At 44.1% G+C, this 20904-nt stretch overlaps 1 protein-coding gene and 1 long non-coding RNA gene across 4 annotated transcripts; one reads left to right on the top strand and one right to left on the bottom strand.

Annotated features, from left to right (window-relative positions):
- Positions 1 to 1151: 1151 nt before the first annotated feature.
- LOC119267189 lies at positions 1152 to 4615 on the top strand. 3 transcript variants are annotated; one of them, XR_005132331.1, is made up of 5 exons: positions 1155 to 2383; positions 2787 to 2847; positions 3098 to 3245; positions 3330 to 3914; positions 4342 to 4615. It is a non-coding gene; the product is annotated as an uncharacterized LOC119267189 (long non-coding RNA). The 3 variants fall into 3 exon arrangements; XR_005132330.1 differs by having other exon boundaries at positions 1152 to 2383; positions 2787 to 3245; XR_005132329.1 differs by lacking the exon at positions 2787 to 2847 and having other exon boundaries at positions 1159 to 2383.
- A 312-nt stretch (positions 4616 to 4927) lies between these two features.
- On the bottom strand, positions 4928 to 6278 carry LOC119267188 (vegetative cell wall protein gp1-like). Its single transcript, XM_037548536.1, has 2 exons — positions 5775 to 6278; positions 4928 to 5642 (listed from the first exon to the last, which is right to left on the bottom strand). Exons 1-2 carry the CDS (start codon positions 6037 to 6039, stop codon positions 4942 to 4944), a joined length of 966 nt encoding a protein of 321 aa, XP_037404433.1. The 5' UTR covers positions 6040 to 6278; the 3' UTR covers positions 4928 to 4941.
- Positions 6279 to 20904: the final 14626 nt, after the last annotated feature.

The raw sequence follows: 20904 nt of genomic DNA, 5'->3' as shown, positions 1-20904 counted from the left end.
GGAGCCAGAGACGATCCATCACGTCCTCTTGGGCCGTATGGTCGCAACACATGTATAATTTTTCATACACATTATACAATTTTTGTATACATCTGGAACATTTTTCTATACATGTTTAACACTTTCAAATACATGATTAATGTTTTTTGCATACATGTTTTGATGTATATTTTTTCATAAACATTCTACATTTTTTGTATACATATAAAACATTTTTTATACACGTTTAACATTTTCAAATACATGATTAACATTTTCTAAATACACGATTTTGAAATTTAGACTAAATACACGTCAAAAGTTTTCCAAATAATGTTGGAACATTCTTTTGAATGATACAAAACATTTTTTAAACCATAGGAACATTTTAAAGATATTGTATCAAAGACATTTGTAAAATGCATGCTTTTGTTTAAATGTAATGTGCATTTTCTGAATTACACGAACACTTTTTTACATTGCATAACATTTTTCAAAAATGTCACATATTTTTTTCAAACATGTGAACATTTTTAAAATCTTCACAAACATTTTAATTGAATGATATCAACATTTCTAATAATATACTAACAATGTTTTTACATTGTGTAAACATTTTCCAAATTTGCGGTTTTTAATTTTGTAATTAAATATAAGTTTTGGAATATGTGTATTTAGATATATATTTTAATATGAGAAGAAGAAGAAGAAGAAGAAGAAGATAAGATAAGATAATTTTTTTTGAGGGGTAGAAAAGATAAATAAAATCGAAGTAAACAGCAAGAAGCTAATTCGGCCGGCCCAACTGGAAGCTCGCTGTAGGCGAGTGGCTGCTCCATCTCACATATGGCGATAGATAGTTACGCCCGCTCCAATGGCTACTCTAGGCCCGCCGAAGGAGAATGGTAATGGGCGGACCACTATGCGCCGTACTAACGTATACTTCTTGATTTCTATAAAATAATAGAAAAGATTTTTATTTAATATGTTCATCAATATTGTCCAACATTATATTTTCAAAATTATATATGAAAAATAATGTATATTTGAACCAACGGTTATCTGGTATTACTCACTTGTTACTTTATGTAAGGTGTATTTTTCCAACACGGTGACCAAGTCATGAAATTATAGAGAATTTAGGATGAAGTTACCCTTGGCTAATTTGTTGGTTTGCGGCAAGTAAATCAGTTGGACAGGAAATGAAGAGATACAAGCAATAAGGAGAGAGATAGTATCCCTTTTCTGAAGGCCTAAAAAGGGGTTGTAAGAAATTACAAGAAAAGCACCTTACATTGCGGAATCTTATCAGAAAACAAATACACCTTATATTAAGGAATAGAAGGAATAAAAGACTATTCACTCGTATAGAAAACATTATGCATTTTGGAATGATTCTTCATGTGTATCTGAATATATGTTTATGTTTATTTAAGTCTACGAAATTGCTTATTTTCACCCAAAAAAGAAAAATGATAAAAGAAAACAAATAGTAAAAACACAAAAGGCAAAAATGTAACATAAAATAGTAAAGAAAAATATACAAAATCTCTCCCTAATTTTTCTATATCTATACTACTATTAAACAAGCAAACATGTTCATCACTAAACGCACCCCCATAACGTACCCACAACAATCCGGACCAACGAGAGCCACACGATTGAATCCACTCATTTTAATCTAACCCTTAAAATAACAACTAGCCCTTATTAAATGTGCGTTTACCAATTTCTTTGGCGGACGAAAACTCTGTCGCCCGCATCCGCGCGATCGGAGGTAATGATCCTCTATTATCTCTTTCTCCCAGACAAAAAGGAACATCTCCCTCACCTGCACAGCTCTCCCCAATCCCCACATATGCCCTCCCCGCTGCCCCTCTGCTCTTCGCCGCCGCCCCACGCGACCACGACCTCCCTCTTCTCCCTCGCCCCGCTCTGCCTCACCTGGTGCTCCCTCCTCTCCCCCAGCCCCGGCACGGCCTCCCGCTTCTAGACGCTCGCCTCGAAGAAGGCAGCCGCCTCCACCATCCCCGGGCCCGACGAGGGCGTGGGGAGTGGGCTGCTCTTGGTGCTTGGACGGGTGCTCACCGACGAGGAGTATCGCCGCGCGCGACCAGGTGCATCGCAAGGGCATGGAGGCGGAGGGGTACGCCATCAATGGGATCTCGGTGGGCGGGCACGAGACCTGCGTAACTATGTCGTCCCTGAACGTCACGTTCAACATCGGCCGCGGCTCACTCTTTGCCATGCGCCAGGCCCACCTCGACCGCATCGCGGGTGATGTACAGGCTGCGTGGCACCTTCTTCGTCCCAAGCCCAACATGCCATTGACCAGTACGAGCTCAAGCACACCCTCATCCCAAAAGACGCTGACCAGTAGTGTGAATTCAGGAGGGATCTAAAGGTCAGGGCCTTCAAAACCTACCATGTCATACCCCGCTAGGTGCATAAACTTTATGTAGTTCTTCGAATTGTAAATTATATACTGAGTCTATGTTCCTGCTAGATTGCTATTTTCTTTGATTCTATAATTGAACATGGCATTGGTTTAAAACTTGCTATTCAGATGATTGCATGGGAAAATTGGGCATGGCATATCTGAATATTGAAAATTCATTACTGGAGCATTCTTAACTGATCGCATGTGAAAATTGCTACGGAGGAAATATTGCTTAAATAGTCTAATTGTTTTGTTGGCTGTTGCCCTTTTGGCCTATATCTTAGCATTTTTCCATCACATTCATGGTAAGATATATACATGTTCTTCCTCTGTTTTGCTTATCTGTTTACATGCTTGCGCCTTGCAGTACATAGTTAAATGACCAGAAATGGCAGTTTCAGAGAAAGAGGAACAAGAAGCTCTTCTGGGTCTGTGTTGCTGCACCTGTACTTGCTGTTGCGCCATCACGCCTGTATTTATCAGTTGGATATTGTAAAGCATTATGTGCACATACGAGTCCTTGTAGTCATGAATTTTCGGTTTCCTATTGTCCATAATAGAAAGTTGTTTTATGCTGGTCTGAATTAGTACTAATACATAATTTTTTGTAGTCCGCAGAACCAAAATCCATTAGCCTCCCTTTTGCTGGTACTTATAATTTTATATTTTGCTATGCAGATGTAGAATTGGATTTATGGAAGAAAAATAAGATTCAAGAGGTGAACCAGTTCACTTTTTTTCCTGCCTACACTCAAGATTTTGGTGAAGAAAATAAGATTCGAGAGGTGAAGCAGTTCACCTTTTTTCTGCCTACATGCCTAATCAGGTTACACAATATTTAATTTAGTAAATCGTTCTGCACCAGCGTTGCTGCAAATTAATGGCCAACCTCTTCGTCTTGATTTTTTAGAAGTTAACTCACTTCAGAAGGGGACCAGGATTACCTTGAATCATGCTGGTTTGTGCGCTGCAATTTGCAACTGGAGAGGTTCGAACGTCTGGCCAGTTCGGCACCATCTATTTGTCTGAACCTGAAATTCATATGTCACTTTAGTTTTCGAGATAGGCTCAACAGCAGACAAGGTGGCGGATCAATCACATACCCACATTACAGTAACTGCTAGCTATACTATATGGAGCAAATTGTTTGTCGTAGTCACCAGGCTGCGGATGGCGTTGCGGGGGTACATGCTCGCCAAGGTCTCCTGCCATATATGCTTGTGAGGAGGGATCCAGGGCTTGTTACTCTATGCAAGAACATAACCACTATGGTGTCTTGGTTTTAAAAATACAATTTGAGTGGCATCACAACATTAAGTGCATTTCTTCTCCAAGAATTCCTTTATTTTTATCACATCATGTTTTTTATCTATTATTTTTGACTTAATTTATTCTCTTGAGTGTTACAGAAGAGGTGTCTTTGAAGAGCTTAATAACAATTTATTTGGTTGGAGCACACTGATACTGCATTGAAAATGATCGAGCATCCAACCAGGTAAGCAGTTCTACGTCGTGCCATGTTGTTATCAAAGTATTTGACGCCATTTATTACCTTAATCCCATTATATGACAGTCTTACTTTTTGGTCATGAAACGAGAGATTGCAGTGCTTATACATGATATTTTGCAGGCCTTGCAATTTTTATTGACATGATTTATGAGTTGGTTATAGGTAGTTGCAATTTTCACTGACATATTCTAAAGACATATGGATTGCACTCTTGCTGCCTCTTGATTTTATATGTTTAGAATAATGTCCACCCATCATCTTAAAGCAAGTTCTCTGGTGTTAAATTAATCCCAAATAAATGTCACCAATGTGTAAAACAAAACAATCTGATTATCTTCTTCTAAGTTTCTTTTGATTATGATTGTTATCCCCATTTCTAAACTTTTGACACTCTGCCCTATTACATGTACAGTGGAAAACTTCTCTTTTTGATTGAATCGATCTAAAGAAGCATAAGAATGTACAGGAACTGGTGGTCCACCTTGCTGCTACAAATGGACAGCCTGATTTTATACATGTGTTTGACTAGATGATATATGATGATTTGAACATTGCACCGGTAGGGTTTCAGCAACACTATGTATGATCTAAACAATGCCTGAAAATATTTATTGGGGCATTTGTTTCAAACAAATTTGTTGAAAGATATTCCTAATATTTTAGTGCGTGGGATATATACTGTTTAATATTGTATGCTCGATTGTTATTGTAGTTAACAAATACTCCCTCCGTTCGGAATTAGTTGTCTCGTAAATGGATGTATTTAGAATTAAAATACGTCTAGATACATCCATTTCTATGACAAGTAATTCCGAATGGAGGGAGTATAAGTTTTAGAAAATGTACATCAAAAAATATAGTAGTCCTCTGCTCAAAATATAAGTCAATTTTTGGTCTAGATTAAGCCCAAAAAATATTCTACGGTACATTTTAAGATAGGAGGTGTAGTTATTAACATTTATAATTGTTATTAACATTTATATTTGTCAAGACGTGTGTTGCACGTGCATTTTTACTTGTAATAAATAAAGCAGCGATGGTCTCTGGTCATACGTGGTCTGCACTTTTGCAGAAAAGTCCCTCTATTTCCTAAGAATTCAACCCGCAATCCTATTTTAAGTCTGTTCACGAGATAACGTTTCATTTTTGCAAAAAAGACCCTGGCGTCGTGGCGGGCGTTAGTGCACAGCGGACAGGAGGTCGCTAAAGGTGGCCTTGGCCAGCATGGGGCGAGCTCGCGCGCGCGCTTGCGGCTGGCGACCCTAGCCCGCAAGTCCTCCCGCAGCTTGGCGAGGCCATTGGCCTTCCTGTGCACCTTGTTAGCCTCTGCGCTTGCCTTGGCGGGCCGAGGCGTCGCAGAATGGGCGGCGGATCTCGGCTGCTCTGTCGTGGATCCGGGGGCGGAAGGATCGAGACGGGAGGGGCGGCAACCTCCATGGCGGGTCCCTGGAGAACACCAGCATGGATCCGACGGTGGACGGATCGAGACGGAGAGGCGATGACCTCCATGGCGGCCTCCGGGGCAGAGGAGGCAGGGTCTTGCGGCGTCGCTCGCCTGAGATTCTGGCGCCGAGGAGACGTCGGGAACGGGAGAAGGATGGCGGGGCAGGTCGGATACGGGGGGATCTGGTGATTCCCGACGGCGGACGGGCGACGGCGGTCTACATGCTGCGGGGTCGGCTCGAAGCTCCTGCAGCGGGCATGGTGGTCTTCCTGTTGAAGAAAACAGAGAGGGTTGAGAAAGAGAAGAGAGAGACAGGGGAGAGATAGAGAGGGAGAGAGACAGGGGAGAGATAGAGAGGGAGAGAGGAGGCGGGGCAACATCACGGTGCAGCAGCTGCTCACCTAGGCGACGACGTCGGCAGGGACGCCGGGGTGTGGGTCGGAGACTCGGAGCGGAGGACCTCGGGCGTCCATGGCGGCCTCTGTAACAGAGAGCAAGAGAGATAGAGGGAGATGTGAGTAAACAGGAGAAAAAGAGAAGAAGAGAACACGGAGATGACGGGGAAAAGAAGGCAGGGGAGAAGGAGCTCGGCGTCGGGGACGAGGTGGCTGCGCTCAGGAGCAGCAGATCGAGCCGCGGCACGGCTATGGTGGTGATAGACGGCATCGCGATGGAGATGAAAGGATGGGCTTGGAGGGGGAGGAGCAGCAAGGAGGAAGGATAAGACCAGAAGCGAAGTCAGAGCGGCGGCAGCATCTGCCAAGGAATCTCTCCCTAAACTAGGTGCGGTTGTCGCCTGTCGTAGTGGGCACATGTGACTATATGCTGCCAATGATAAGATTTTTTTATACAAAATACTATTTACGTGTCTGGTCATCAGTTGTGCACGTCACATGCAAATCCAATGGAAAACACCAGAAACACACACACGCTGGCTCTTGGCAGAAGAGAACCCCTTGTCTGTTTTGTACATTTGATCATAAATTATCTGACTCTAATCAGATACTTCCTCTGTTATGTAAAATTTGGTACATAAATTATCTGACACTAAACATAGTATCTGATAGTATGTCCTAATGTTTTGTTGAGTTGTATTTTGAAAAATAAATACTTCTAAGTTTGTATTCATCCTGTACATTCATCAGTTTCAGTAACAAATAAGTTAGCGTTATGCATGTGAACAAAAACTCTTCCCCCCTGTGTTTGTTCAAAACAGAGAAAAAACGCAACAACAAAAAATGATTTGCATGTTTATAAATTGATCTTTCAAAATGAAAAATGCAGTTTTTAATAATATGGATGTCTTGCTATACAGTTTGCTTTGTTGGTTAAACTCATGTTTAAATATTTGAATGTGTCCTTTTGAATATATGGTATACCTTTGATTATCTGCATAACCATTCTGCCTTTTCTTTATTATTTAGAGGAGATAAGATGTATAAATGTTAAATATTCTTCCATACATTTGACATGTCACCCCGTATTGTGTATCATGTTATGTAGGTAGACCAGACAGTCAGTTTTGAAAACTGTTTGACCATGGCCATCCTGTTAGATGCTTGGAGTATATTAGCCGCACATGTTTCTTAGCTACACGCCAAATTCTCATGATGTATGACAAAAGGCCTTCGATTAACTAACGATGTTTAGATATATAAGAGAAGATTCATATGATGTTTTCCTACAATTGTAACTATGGACCCATAAGTGAGTTTTTAATCATTTTCTTATTAAATAATTGAAGTGATTGCTTTTCTCTTTGATTTTCTTTGTGTGAAATATATAGGGTCGTCTTATAGTTATATTTGACCTGGAACAAATTAAGGTCCATTATTCACTCCAAACATGCATATTTGTTAATGGAATTTTATGTTTGTCCCAATTGACACAAAGACTTACTTGCGTCAATTATATCATTTTTATATGAGGGTGTATGTAGCAAATAGTGTGTTGTAATTATTTTTGTACGTATAGTTAATTAGCACTAAGACACATCATATGTATTTGTGGTAAAACTAGAAATGTATGTAACTTCTTTTGATGCACTGTAAATAAATGAACACCGTTAGCCCAAAATCAGAGGGTAGTAATCATTTTCTTATAAAATAATTGAAGTGATTGCTTTTCTCTTTGAATTTTTTTGTGTGAAATATATAGGGTCATCTTATAGTTATATTTAACTTGGAACAAAATAAGGTCCACTGTTCACTCCAAACCTACATATTTGTTAGTGGAAGTTTACGTTTGTTCGTGCCGGCACAAAGACATACTTGCATCAATTATATCATTTCTATATGAGGACGTATGTAGCAAATAGTGTGTTGAAATCATTTTTGTACATATAGTTAGCACTAGGACACGCCATATGTATTTTGTTGGGGAACGTTGCAGAAAACAAAAAAAATTCCTACGTTTAACCAAGATCAATCTATGGAGTCAACTAACAACGAGAGGAGAGTGCATCTACATACCCTTGTAGATCGCGAGCGGAAGCGTTCAAGAGAACGGGGATAATGGAGTCGTACTCGCCGTGATCCAAATCACCGATGACCAAGTGCCGAACGGACGGCACCTCCGCGTTCAACACACGTACGGAGCGGATGACGTCTCCTCCTTCTTGATCCAGCAAGGGGAAAGGAGAGGTTGATGAAGATCCAGCAGCACGACGGCGTGGTGGTGGATGCAGCAATGATCGCAGCAGGGCTTCGCCGAGTTTTTGCGAGAGGGAGAGGTGTAGCAGGGAAGAGGGAGGCGCCAAGACTTGAGGTGCGGCTGCCCTCCCTCCCCCCCCCCTTTATATAGGCCCCCTGGGAGGGGGGGCGCCGGCCCTGGAGATGGGATCTCCCAAGGGGGCGGCGGCCAAGGGGTGGAGTGCCCCCCAAGGCAAGTGGAGGCGCCCCCACCCTAGGGTTTCCAACCCTAGGGGCAGGGGGGCCCAAGGGGGGGCGCACCAGCCCACTATGGGCTGGTTCCCCTCCCCACTTCACCCCATGGGGCCCTCTGGGATGGGTGGCCCCACCCGGTGGACCCCCGGGACCCATCCGGTGGTCCCGGTACAATATCGGTGACCCCGAATCTTTCCCGATGGCCGAAACTACACTTCCTATATATAATTCTTCACCTCCGGACCATTCCGGAACTCCTCGTGACGTCCAGGATCTCATCCGGGACTCCGAACAACTTTCGGATTACTGCATACTCATATCTCTACAACCCTAGCGTCACCGAACCTTAAGTGTGTAGACCCTACGGGTTCGGGAGACACGTAGACATGACCGAGACGGCTCTCCGGCCAATAACCAACAGCGGGATCTGGATACCCATGTTGGCTCCCACATGCTCCTCGATGATCTTATCAGATGAACCACGATGTCGAGGATTCAAGCAACCCCGTATACAATTCCCTTTGTCAATCGGTACGTTACTTGCCCGAGACTCGATCGTCGGTATCCCAATACCTTGTTCAGTCTCGTTACCAGCAAGTCACTTTACTCGTACCGTAATGCATGATCCCGTGATCAACCACTTGATCACATTGAGCTCATGATGATGCATTACCGAGTGGGTCCAGAGATACCTTTCCGTCATACGGAGTGACAAATCCCAGTCTTGATTCGTGCCAACCCAACAGACACTTTCGGAAACACCTGTAATGTACCTTTATAGTCACCCAATTACGTTGTGACGTTTGGTACACCCAAAGCACTCCTACGGTATCCGGGAGTTGCACAATCTCATGGTCTAAGGAAATGATACTTGACATTCAGAAAAGCTACAGCAAACGAACTACACGATCTTTGAGCTAAGCTTAGGATTGGGTCTTGTCCATCACATCATTCTCCTAATGATGTGATCCCGTTATCAATGACATCCCCATGTCCATAGCCAGGAAACCATGACTATTTGTTGATCAACGAGCTAGTCAACTAGAGGCTCACTAGGGACACATTGTGGTCTATGTATTCACACATGTATTACGATTTCCGGATAATACAATTATAGCATGAATAATAGACAATTATCATGAACAAGGAAATATAATAATCATTTTATTATTGCCTCTAGGGCATATTTCCAACAGTCTCCTACTTGCACTAGAGTCAATCATCTAGTTACATTGTGATGAATCGAACACCCATGGAATTCTGGTGTTGATCATGTTTTGCTCTAGGGAGAGGTTTAGTCAACGGATCTGCGACATTCAGATCTGTATGTACTTTACAAATATCTATGTCTCCATCTTGAACATTTTCACGAATGGAGTTGAAGCGACGCTTGATGTGCCTGGTCTTCTTGTGAAACCTGGGCTCCTTGACAAGTGCAATAGCTCCAGTATTGTCACAGAAGAGTTTGATCGGCCCCGACGCATTGGTATGACTCCTAGGTCAGTGATGAACTCCTTCACCCAAATTGCTTCATGCGCTGCCTCCGAGGCTGCCATGTACTCCGCTTCACATGTAGATCCCGCCAGATGCTCTGCTTGCAGCTGCACCAGCTTACTGCTCCACCATTCAACATATACACGCATCCGGTTTGTGACTTAGAGTTATCCAGATCTGTGTCGAAGCTAGCGTCGACGTAACCCTTTACGACGAGCTCTTCGTCACCTCCATAAACGAGAACCATGTCCTTAGTCCTTTTCAGGTACTTCAGGATATTCTTGACCGTTGTCCAGTGTTCCTTGCCGGAATTGCTTTGGTAACTTCCTACCAAACTTACGGCAAGGTTTACATCAGGTCTGATACACAGCATGGCATACATAATAGACCCTATGGCTGAGGCATAGGGGATGACACTCATCTCTTCTATATCTTCTGCCGTGGTCGGACATTGAGCCGTGCTCAATCGCACACCTTGCAATACAGGCAAGAACCCTTTCTTGGACTGATCCATATTAAACTTCTTCAATATCTTGTCAAGGTACGTACTTTGTGAAAGACAGATGAGGCGTCTCGATCTATCTCTATAGATCTTGATGCCTAATATATAAGCAGCTTCTCCAAGGTCCTTCATTGAAAAACACTTGTTCAAATAGGCCTTTATGCTTTCCAAGAATTCTATATCATTTCCCATCAACAGTATGTCATCCACATATAATATGAGAAATGCTACAGAGCTCCCACTCACTTTCTTGTAAACGCAGGTTTCTCCATAAGTCTGCATAAACCCAAACGCTTTGATCATCTCATCAAAGCGAATGTTCCAACTCCGAGATGCTTGCACCAGCCCATAAATCGAGCGTTGGAGCTTGCACACCTTGTCAGCATTCTTAGGATCGACAAAACCTTCCGGCTGCATCATATACAATTCTTTCTTAAGGAAACCATTAAGGAATGCCGTTTTGACGTCCATTTGCCATATCTCATAATCATAGAATGCGGCAATTGCTAACATGATTCGGACGGACTTCAGCTTCGCTGCGGGTGAGAAAGTCTCATCGTAGTCAACCCCTTGAACTTGTCGATAACCCTTAGCGACAAGCCGAGCTTTATAGATGGTCACATTACCATCCGCGTCTGTCTTCTTCTTAAAGATCCATTTATTTTCTATGGCTCGCCGATCAACGGGCAAGTCAGTCAAAGTCCACACTTCGTTTTCATACATGGATCCTATCTCGGATTTCATGGCTTCCAGCCATTTGTCGGAATCTGGGCCCGCCATCGCTTCTTCATAGTTCGAAGGTTCACCGTTGTCTAACAACATGATTTCCAAGACAGGGTTGCCGTACCACTCTGGTGCGGAACGTGTCCTTGTGGACCTACGAAGTTCAGTAGGAGCTTGATCCGAAGTATCTTGATCATCATCATTAACTTCCTCTCTAATCTGTGCAGGCACCACAGGAACATTTTCCTGAGCTGCGCTACTCTCTGCTTCAAGAGGCAGTACTTCATCAAGCTCTACTTTCCTCCCACTTACTTCTTTCGAGAGAAACTCCTTCTCTAAAAAGGATCCATTCTTGGCAACGAAGATCTTGCCTTCAGATCTGAGGTAGAAGGTATACCCAATGGTTTCCTTAGGGTATCCTATGAAGACGCATTTTTCCGACTTGGGTTCGAGCTTTTCAGGTTGAAGTTTCTTGACATAAGCATCGCATCCCCAAACTTTTAGAAACGACAGCTTAGGTTTCTTCCCAAACCATAATTCATACGGTGTCGTCTCAACGGATTTCGACGGAGCCCTATTTAAAGTGAATGTGGCAGTCTCTAAAGCATAGCCCCAAAATGATAGCGGTAAATCGGTAAGAGACATCATAGATCGCACCATATCTAATAAAGTGTGATTACGACGTTCGGTCACACAATTACGCTGAGGTGTTCCAGGCGGCGTGAGTTGTGAAACTATTCCACATTTTCTTAAGTGTGTGCCAAATTCGTGACTTAAGTATTCTCCCCCACGATCTGATCGCAAGAACTTGATTTTCCTATCACGTTGATTCTCAACCTCACTCTGAAATTCCTTGAACTTTTCAAAGGTCTCAGACTTGTGTTTCATTAAGTAGACATACCCATATCTACTCAAGTCATCAGTGAGGGTGAGAACATAACGATAGCCACCACGAGCCTCAACACTCATTGGACCGCACACATCAGTATGTATGATTTCCAATAAGTTGGTTGCTCGCTCCATTGTTCCTGAGAACGGAGTCTTGGTCATTTTACCCATGAGGCATGGTTCGCACGTGTCAAATGATTCATAATCAAGAGACTCTAAAAGTCCATCTGATGGAGCTTCTTCATGCGTTTGACACCTATGTGACCAAGGCGGCAGTGCCACAAGTATGTGGGATTATCATTATCAACCTTACATCTTTTGGTATTCACACTATGAATATGTGTAGCATTACGCTCGAGATTCATTAAGAATAAACCATTCACCATCGGAGCATGACCATAAAACATATCTCTCATATAAATGGAACAACCATTATTCTCGGACTTAAATGAGTAGCCATCTCGAATTAAATGAGATCATGATACAATGTTCGTGCTCAAAGCTGGCACTAAATAAAAATTATTGAGGTTTAAAACTAATCCCATAGGTAAATGTAGAGGTAGCGTGCCGACGGCGATCACATCGACCTTGGAACCATTCCCGACGCGCATCGTCACCTCGTCCTTTGCCAGTCTCCGCTTATTCCGCAGCTCCTGCTTTGAGTTACAAATGTGAGCAACCGCACCGGTATCAAATACCCAGGAGCTACTACGAGTACTGGTAAGGTACACATCAATTACATGTATATCACATATACCTTTCGTGATGCCGGCCTTCTTGTCCGCTAAGTATTTTGGGCAGTTCCGCTTCTAGTGACCACTTCCCTTGCAATAAAAACACTCAGTCTCGGGCTTGGGTCCATTCTTTGGCTTCTTCCCGGCAGCTTGCTTACCGCGCGCGGCAACTCCCTTGCCGTCCTTCTTGAAGTCCTTCTTACCCTTGCCTTTCTTGAACTTAGTGGTTTTATTCACCATCAACACTTGATGTTCCTTTTTGACTTCTACCTCTGCTGATTTCAGCATTACAAATACTTCAGGAATGGTCTTTTCCATCCCCTGCATATTGAAGTTCATCACAAAGCTCTTGTAGCTTGGTGGAAGCGACTGAAGGATTCTGTCAATGACCGCGTCATCCGGGAGATTAACTCCCAGCTGAGTCAAGCGGTTATGCAACCCAGACATTGTGAGTATGTGCTCACTGACAGAACTATTTTCCTCCATCTTACAGCTGAAGAACTTGTCGGAGACTTCATATCTCTTGACCCGGGCATGAGCTTGAAAAACCATTTTCAGCTCTTCGAACATCTCATATGCTCCGTGTCGCTCAAAACGCTTTTGGAGCCCCGGTTCTAAGCTGTAAAGCATGCCGCACTGAACAAGGGAGTAATCATCAGCATGTGTGTGCCAAGCGTTCATAACGTCTTGGTTCTGTGGGACGGGTGCGTCACCTAGCGGTGCTTCTAGGATATAATCTTTCTTTGCAGCTATGAGGATGATCCTCAGGTTCCGGACCCAGTCCGTATAATTGCTGCCATCGTCTTTCAGCTTGGTTTTCTCTAGGAACGCGTTGAAGTTGAGGACAACGTTGGCCATTTGATCTACAAGACATATTGTAAAGATTTTAGACTAAGTTCATGATAATTAAGTTCATCTAATCAAATTATTCAATGAACTCCCACTCAGATAGACATTCCTCCAGTCATCTAAGTATAACATGATCCGAGTTAACTAGGCTGTGTCCGATCATCACGTGAGACGGACTAGTCAACATCGGTGAACATCTTCATGTTGATCGTATCTTCTATACGACTCATGCTCGACCTTTCGGTCTTCTGTGTTCCGAGGCCATGTCTGTACATGCTAGGCTCGTCAAGTCAACCTAAGTGTTTGCATGTGTAAATCTGTCTTACACCCGTTGTATGTGAACGTTGGAATCTATCACACCCGATCATCACGTGGTGCTTCGAAACAACGAACTGTCGCAACGGCGCACAGTTAGGGGGAACACTTTCTTGAAATTTTTATGAGGGATCATCTTATTTACTACCGTCGTTCTAAGTAAACAAGATGAAAAAACATGATAAACATCACATGCAATCAAATAATAGTGACATGATATGGCCAATATCATATAGCTCCTTTGATCTCCATCTTGGGGCTCCATGATCATCTTGTCACCGGCATGACACCATGATCTCCATCATCATGATCTCCATCATCGTGTCTCCATGAAGTTGCTCGCCAACTATTACTTCTACTACTATGGCTAACACGTTTAGCAATAAAGTAAAGTAATTTACATGGCATTTCTCAATGACACGCAGGTCATACAAAAATAAAGACAACTCCTATGGCTCCTGCCGGTTGTCATACTCATCGACATGCAAGTCGTGATTCCTATTACAAGAACATGATCTCATACATCACATATATATCATTCATCATTCATCACAACCTTTGGCCATATCACATCACAAAACACTTGCTGCAAAAACAAGTTAGACGTCCTCTAATTGTTGTTGCAAGTTTTTACGTGGCTGCTATAGGTTTCTAGCAAGAACGTTTCTTACCTAAGCCAAAACCACAACGTGAATTGCCAATTTCTATTTACCCTTCATAAGGACCCTGTTCATCGAATCCGATCCGACTAAAGTGGGAGAGACAGACACCCGCTAGCCACCTTATGCAACTAGTGCATGTCAGTCGGTGGAACCGGTCTCATGTAAGCGTACGTGTAAGGTTGGTCCGGGCCGCTTCATCCCACGATGCCGCCGAATCAAGATAAGACTAGTAACACCAAGAAAATTGACAATATCGACGCCCACAACTACTTTGTGTTCTACTCCTGCATAGTAACTACGCATAGACCTAGCTCATGATGCCACTGTTGGGGAGCGTTGCAGAAAACAAAAAAAATTCCTACATTTCACCAAGATCAATGTATGGAGTCAACTAACAATGAGAGGAGAGTGCATCTACATACCCTTGTAGATCGCGAGCGGAAGCGTTCAAGAGAACGGGGATGATGGAGTCGTACTCGTCGTGATCCAAATCACCGATGACCAAGTGCCGAACGGACGGCACCTCCGCGTTCAACACACGTACGGAGCGGATGACGTCTCCTCCTTCTTGATCCAGCAAGGGGAAAGGAGAGGTTGATGAAGATCCAGCAGCACGACGGCGTGGTGGTGGATGCAGCAATGATCGCAGCAGGGCTTCGCCGAGCTTCTGCGAGAGGGAGAGGTGTAGCAGGGGAGAGGGAGGCGCCAAGACTTGAGGTGCGGCTGCCCTCCCTCCCCCCCCCCCTTTATATAGGCCCCCTGGGAGGGGGGGCGCCGGCCCTGGAGATGGGATCTCCCAAGGGGGGCGGCGGCCAAGGGGTGGAGTGCCCCCCAAGGCATGTGGAGGCGCCCCCACCCTAGGGTTTCCAACCCTAGGCACAGGGGGGCGCACCAGCCCACTATGGGTTGGTTCCCCTCCCCACTTCATCCCATGGGGCCCTCCGGGATGGGTGGCCCCACCCGGTGGACCCCCGGGACCCATCCGGTGGTCCCGATACAATACCGGTGACCCCGAATCTTTCCCGATGGCCGAAACTACACTTCCTATATATAATTCTTCACCTCCAGACCATTCCGGAACTCCTCGTGACGTCCAGGATCTCATCCGGGACTCCGAACAACTTTCGGATTACTGCATACTCATATCTCTACAACCCTAGCGTCACCGAACCTTAAGTGTGTAGACCGTACGGGTTCGGGAGACACGTAGACATGACCGAGACGGCTCTCCGGCCAATAACCAACAGCGGGATCTAGATACCCATGTTGGCTCCCACATGCTCCTCGATGATCTCATCGGATTAACCATGATGTCAAGGATTCAAGCAACCCCGTATACAATTCCCTTTGTCAATCGGTATGTTACTTGCCCGAGACTCGATCGTCGGTATCCCAATACCTTGTTCAGTATCGTTACCAGCAAGTCACTTTACTCGTACCGTAATGCATGATCCCGTGATCAACCACTTGATCACATTGAGCTCATTATGATGATGCATTACCGAGTGGGTCCAGAGATACCTTTCCGTCATACGGAGTGACAAATCCCAGTCTTGATTCGTGCCAACCCAACAAACACTTTCGGAAACACCTGTAATGTACCTTTATAGTCACCCAATTACGTTGTGACGTTTGGTACACCCAAAGCACTCCTACGGTATCCGGGAGTTGCACAATCTCATGGTCTAAGGAAATGATACTTGACATTCAGAAAAGCTACAGCAAACGAACTACACGATCTTTGAGCTAAGCTTAGGATTGGGTCTTGTCCATCACATCATTCTCCTAATGATGTGATCCCGTTATCAATGACATCCCCATGTCCATAGCCAGAAAACCATGACTATTTGTTGATCAACGAGCTAGTCAACTAGAGGCTCACTAGGGACACATTGTGGTCTATGTATTCACACATGTATTACGATTTCCGGATAATACAATTATAGCATGAATAATAGACAATTATCATGAACAAGGAAATATAATAATCATTTTATTATTGCCTCTAGGGCATATTTCCAACATATTTATGGTAAAAACTAGAAATTGATGTAAGTTCTTTTGATGCACTATAAATATATGAACACTATTAACCAAACTAAGAGGGTGCACTAAATTATTGGCCATTTAGATTCATGGTTTTGATGTTAATTGTTCTACCATGAACATTCTCTTCCGCTAGCATTCGAATAGTAATGTCTAAGCCGCGATTGAACCAGGGATCAATAGATTGTTTGTAGAATGAGCTAGCCACAACGCCAAAGTAAGTGTTTCGTTCTGCACGTATAGGGATCTTGTAGAGTTGGAATGTTAAGCTTCACTTTAATTACTTTGCGGAATATGTGCACTAAAGGATTTTAATTTCTCATGTCAGGCAATTGGAAAGATCCCAAATTTTATTTACATTGTTTTCTTTCACAAGTGGGGTGCATGGATGATTTCTCCCGTTGCAACGCACGGGCATTTTTCCTAGTATATAATAAAAACACATGGCCCAGGCCCACCAGTCGGTGTTGCATCATTTAAAGTCATAATGATGGGCACATGTGATTTTGGTAGATAAATGACCATCTTTGGAATAAGAACCTATTTTAGTATGCATGATTACCTTTCCAAGGAAGTACACATGGTTACTTTTATACAATAAATAAATATGGTTTATATTTATTTATTTTGCTAGAAAATATGGTTTATATTATGACCAGATAGTGGGGTAACTAAATGAATGAGAATCTACTATCACTTACTAGTGTCAAGTTTCTGCTGCGACTAGGTCATCTGATCCTTCATTTCTACAAAGAGACATTGCATGGAACAATGAACAGGTGGTTCCTAAGAGCATCTCCGGCCGTTCGGCCCCCAGGCACCTGAAATATCGCCCCCTGGGAGCGCGCCGGCAAGATTTTAGGCGTGAGGGGCGTCGAATTCCCAACCGCACCGCCCCAAGCCGAACCCAGACGCCGTCCGTTTGAAAAGTAAACTCGGCCAAAATCGACCAAACACGGACAAAATTCAGCACAATTCGGCACATATGAGGTGATTTCATTGATTTTTGTACATAAAAACTTTAAAACATAATTCAAAACTAAAAACACAATTAAAAACTACTGCGCCACCTTCCACCGCCCCTCCTACAGGCCGAAGAAAGCGCCGAAGGTGCTGTAGTCATCGGCCTCCTTCTTCACGTCGCCGCCGTCCTTGCTGCACCCCTCACCTGCGTTGCCTTGGCGGACGGGTTTGGTTGACGGTGGAGGTGCGTCGTCGTCACTGTGCTCGAGGATGATGATGCCGCCCACATCGCAGCCGCGGCGCCAGGCGGCGAGCTCCTCGAGGTCGCGGTGCTGGTGTTCCGTCTCTAGTTTGACGTAGTCCTCGCGCGCCCACTTGAGCGCGGTCTCGTCGGCGGTGGCGGCCAAGTCGTCGTGCTAGCTTTTCACAGCGACAAGCCCTAACTCCGTCTTCAGTTTGACGAGGCGGGAGGAAGAGGAACCACGGCCACCCTCATTGATGACGAGGGCGCCGCCGCGGGTGCGCCGCCCTAGCGACGTCCCCACGGGCTCGGCCTTGACGCTGGAGAGCGCCGATGATCCAGACGAGTGGGGATGGGAGGAGGAGGACCCACTCGCCATGCGCCGCGGCAGCCAAATTCAGCCGCCGCTCCGGCGGGGGACAGGCGCCGGGGCTGCCGGGTAATGGACTGGCGGCTGGTTGCCGCCCTCGAGGTGCTCAAGAACGAGGTGCAGTGTCCGTCCAGGGACGCCCCACCACAAGCGGCGGCCGTCAGTGTTGTGGCGCCCCCTCGCCAGGGCATTGTTGGTGGAGGCGAGCTACTCCTCGTGGCGTTGTTGGAAGTACGCCGCCCAACTGATGTGGTTGTCGTCGGCGTACTCCAGGCGGCCGCGCACCTCCACCAACGGGGAGGCCCGGACGCGCTCGACGTCGGGTTGCGGGGGGACTGGGATGCCTCCGGCGAGCCTCCACCCCCTACTCTGGCTAAGTAGCAAAAGCCAGGCAAAAGAGGGAGACCTTAGGACTATTTTCATTGTGGCTTGCAGGTGCACTTCTCCCGCCAGTGTCAAGCACTTAAGGAGGTCGTTTTTGTGTACAAGGCCTAGAGGAGCGTGAGACCCACCTTGCCTGCTCATTCACGACACTCATGATGATCCCTACAACTCATGTTGCGCCCATAGTGGTGGCTACTGATGTGCCCATAGTGGCAGCTTTGACAGTCTCAGATGATGCCAATGTCGTTAAGGAGTTTGAGCACATGGTTGGCCCTACTGTGCCACAATTGGCACTGGACGTTAATGTTGCTCCCTAGATAATTTCTAACAAGGATGAGCTCAGTTATATGGAGATTCAAACAGAAGTAAGTGTCGTCTTTTCCACTGAGTTTGCCTAGCTTATCTCGTTTATTATCATGATTTTGTCATTGCATACAATGAATTTGAATATATTTGATATGGTTGTAAGCTCTATGAGAGCACACAAACTTATTCTTTATTGGGCGCTTGGATGACATTTGCATAATTCAGTTATTCCATTATCTATCCATGATAGTATGTTATATTCTAAAATGTGTGCAGTTATTATTAATGTAGATCTTCCTCGCTTCAATAAATTAGTTAGATTGCATATTTTAGAACGCATGTGCCTGTCAAATGGAGGAAACATGGCTTGCCGATAGTGGTACCACAAATTCCATTTTACGGGAAACTAAGTACTTCAAGTATGTTAATAAATCTCCGAGAAGTATTACGACAATCGCCGTCTGCGACTCGAACATACTTGGCTCCGGATGAGCCACTATCATACTTCCTATGGGAACAACTTTAATCATTAATGATGCTTTGTTGTACATGAAGTTTACTCTTTTATGCTTTAATGACATCAACACTAATGGTTTCCATGTTAAGACCGATGGTGACAATGGCAAGGAGTGCCTACTTATCACTAAGCGGGATGCAAATGGTAAAGTTGTTCTTAAAAGGCTCCCTTCACTCGACATAGAGCTATACTACAATAAAATCATAGCACCGTCCGTGTACACTATCCTTAAGACAGTTTTTAGAAGCTCGGAACTTTTTTGCTTCTGGCATAATAGGTTAGGCCACCCCGGACTTAGGATGGTGAGTAATATAATCAATAAATTCACGAGGTCATAATGTTAACGCAAAAAACTTCCCAAGTCCCGATGATTTTTTACGCTCCACATGCTTACAAGGAATTTAGTACAAAAAGATTAGACCATCGCCCCTCAAAGTGAAGGATGAAATGCTCGTGTTCTTAGAATGCATCCAAGGGGACATATGTGGTCCAATTCAGCCCCTCTCGAGGTTGTTTGGGTACTGCATGGTGCTCATCGACGATTCCTCTAAATGGTCCAATGTTTGCCTGTTGTATGAGCTCTCATATCATACAAATGAGGAATAATTTCCCTGATTATCGTATAAAGTCCATTCGAATGGAGAATGCTAGAGAATTAATTTCGAAGGCATTCGATGATTATTGCATGGCAATGGGAATCAAAGTCAAGGGTTCACGCGGGGCGTAATAAGGTAGTGCGATACAAAGCAAGGCTCGTCGCTCAAGGGTTCACTCAACGACTAGGTGTCGATTTTCAGGAGACTTATTCCCCAGTCATGGATGGAATTACCTTTAGATACTTGATCTCAATGGCAGTAAATATGGGCTTGAAAATGAAAAATAATGGATGTTGTCACCGCTTACCTATATGGTAACTTGAATTCGAACATATACATGATGATACCAAAATGTATCCCTATTCTGAACCATCATAGAGCAAATAGGGGTCTATACAATGTTTAACTTAAAAAGTCACCATACAGACTTAAACATTGATTTCCTTCAACAAAAGGGCTACATGAGCAATGAAGATTCCCCATGTGTTTTTATATGATGATCCGAAGATGGATTCTTTGTAATCTCAGTGTACATGGATGATTTAAACATAATAGATACACTTGAGGATATTGAGGAAGTGAGTTCCTACCTGATCTTGGAATTCAAGATTAAGGATTTGGGTAAAACCAAGTGTTGTCTAGGTCTGCAACTTGAACATTCTCGTGGTGGGATTCTAGTGCATAAGTCGACCTAAAACCAGAAGGTGTTGGAATGATTTGGATTTGACAAGGCATATACTTCTATGACCCCGATGATCGGGAGATCTTTATAGCAAGACAAGGACCCGTTCAAGCATAAGGAAGAGAGGAAGGAAATTCAAGGACCGGGATTTCCCTAGCTAAGTGCAGTCATGACACTCATGTACCTCACAAATCATACACGGACAGACATTGTGTTCGCCATCAATTTGCTTACTAGGTACAGTTATGAGCCTACCAAGAGACATTGGAATGGCCTCAAAGACATCTACCGTTACATCCAAGGGACCAAAGATCTTGGCCTATTTTATAGAAGGAATCAAGACCTATGGCTTATAGGCTATGCCGATGTTGAGT

The sequence above is a fragment of the Triticum dicoccoides genome, chromosome 3A (genome assembly GCF_002162155.2).
Source record: "Triticum dicoccoides isolate Atlit2015 ecotype Zavitan chromosome 3A, WEW_v2.0, whole genome shotgun sequence".
Lineage (NCBI taxonomy): Eukaryota > Viridiplantae > Streptophyta > Magnoliopsida > Poales > Poaceae > Triticum > Triticum dicoccoides.
Note: the sequence above shows the minus strand (reverse complement) of the source record. Positions and strands in the feature narration are given on the sequence as shown.

Bases quoted from the DNA above. Each gene is read 5' to 3' on its own strand.
- LOC119267188 (XM_037548536.1), bottom strand. From the start codon at position 6,039: ATGCCGTCTATCACCACCATAGCCGTGCCGCGGCTCGATCTGCTGCTC. The intron at 5,643-5,774 runs GTGAGCAGCTGC...TTTCTTCAACAG, and splicing joins CTGCCGACGTCGTCGCCTAG to GAAGACCACCATGCCCGCTG.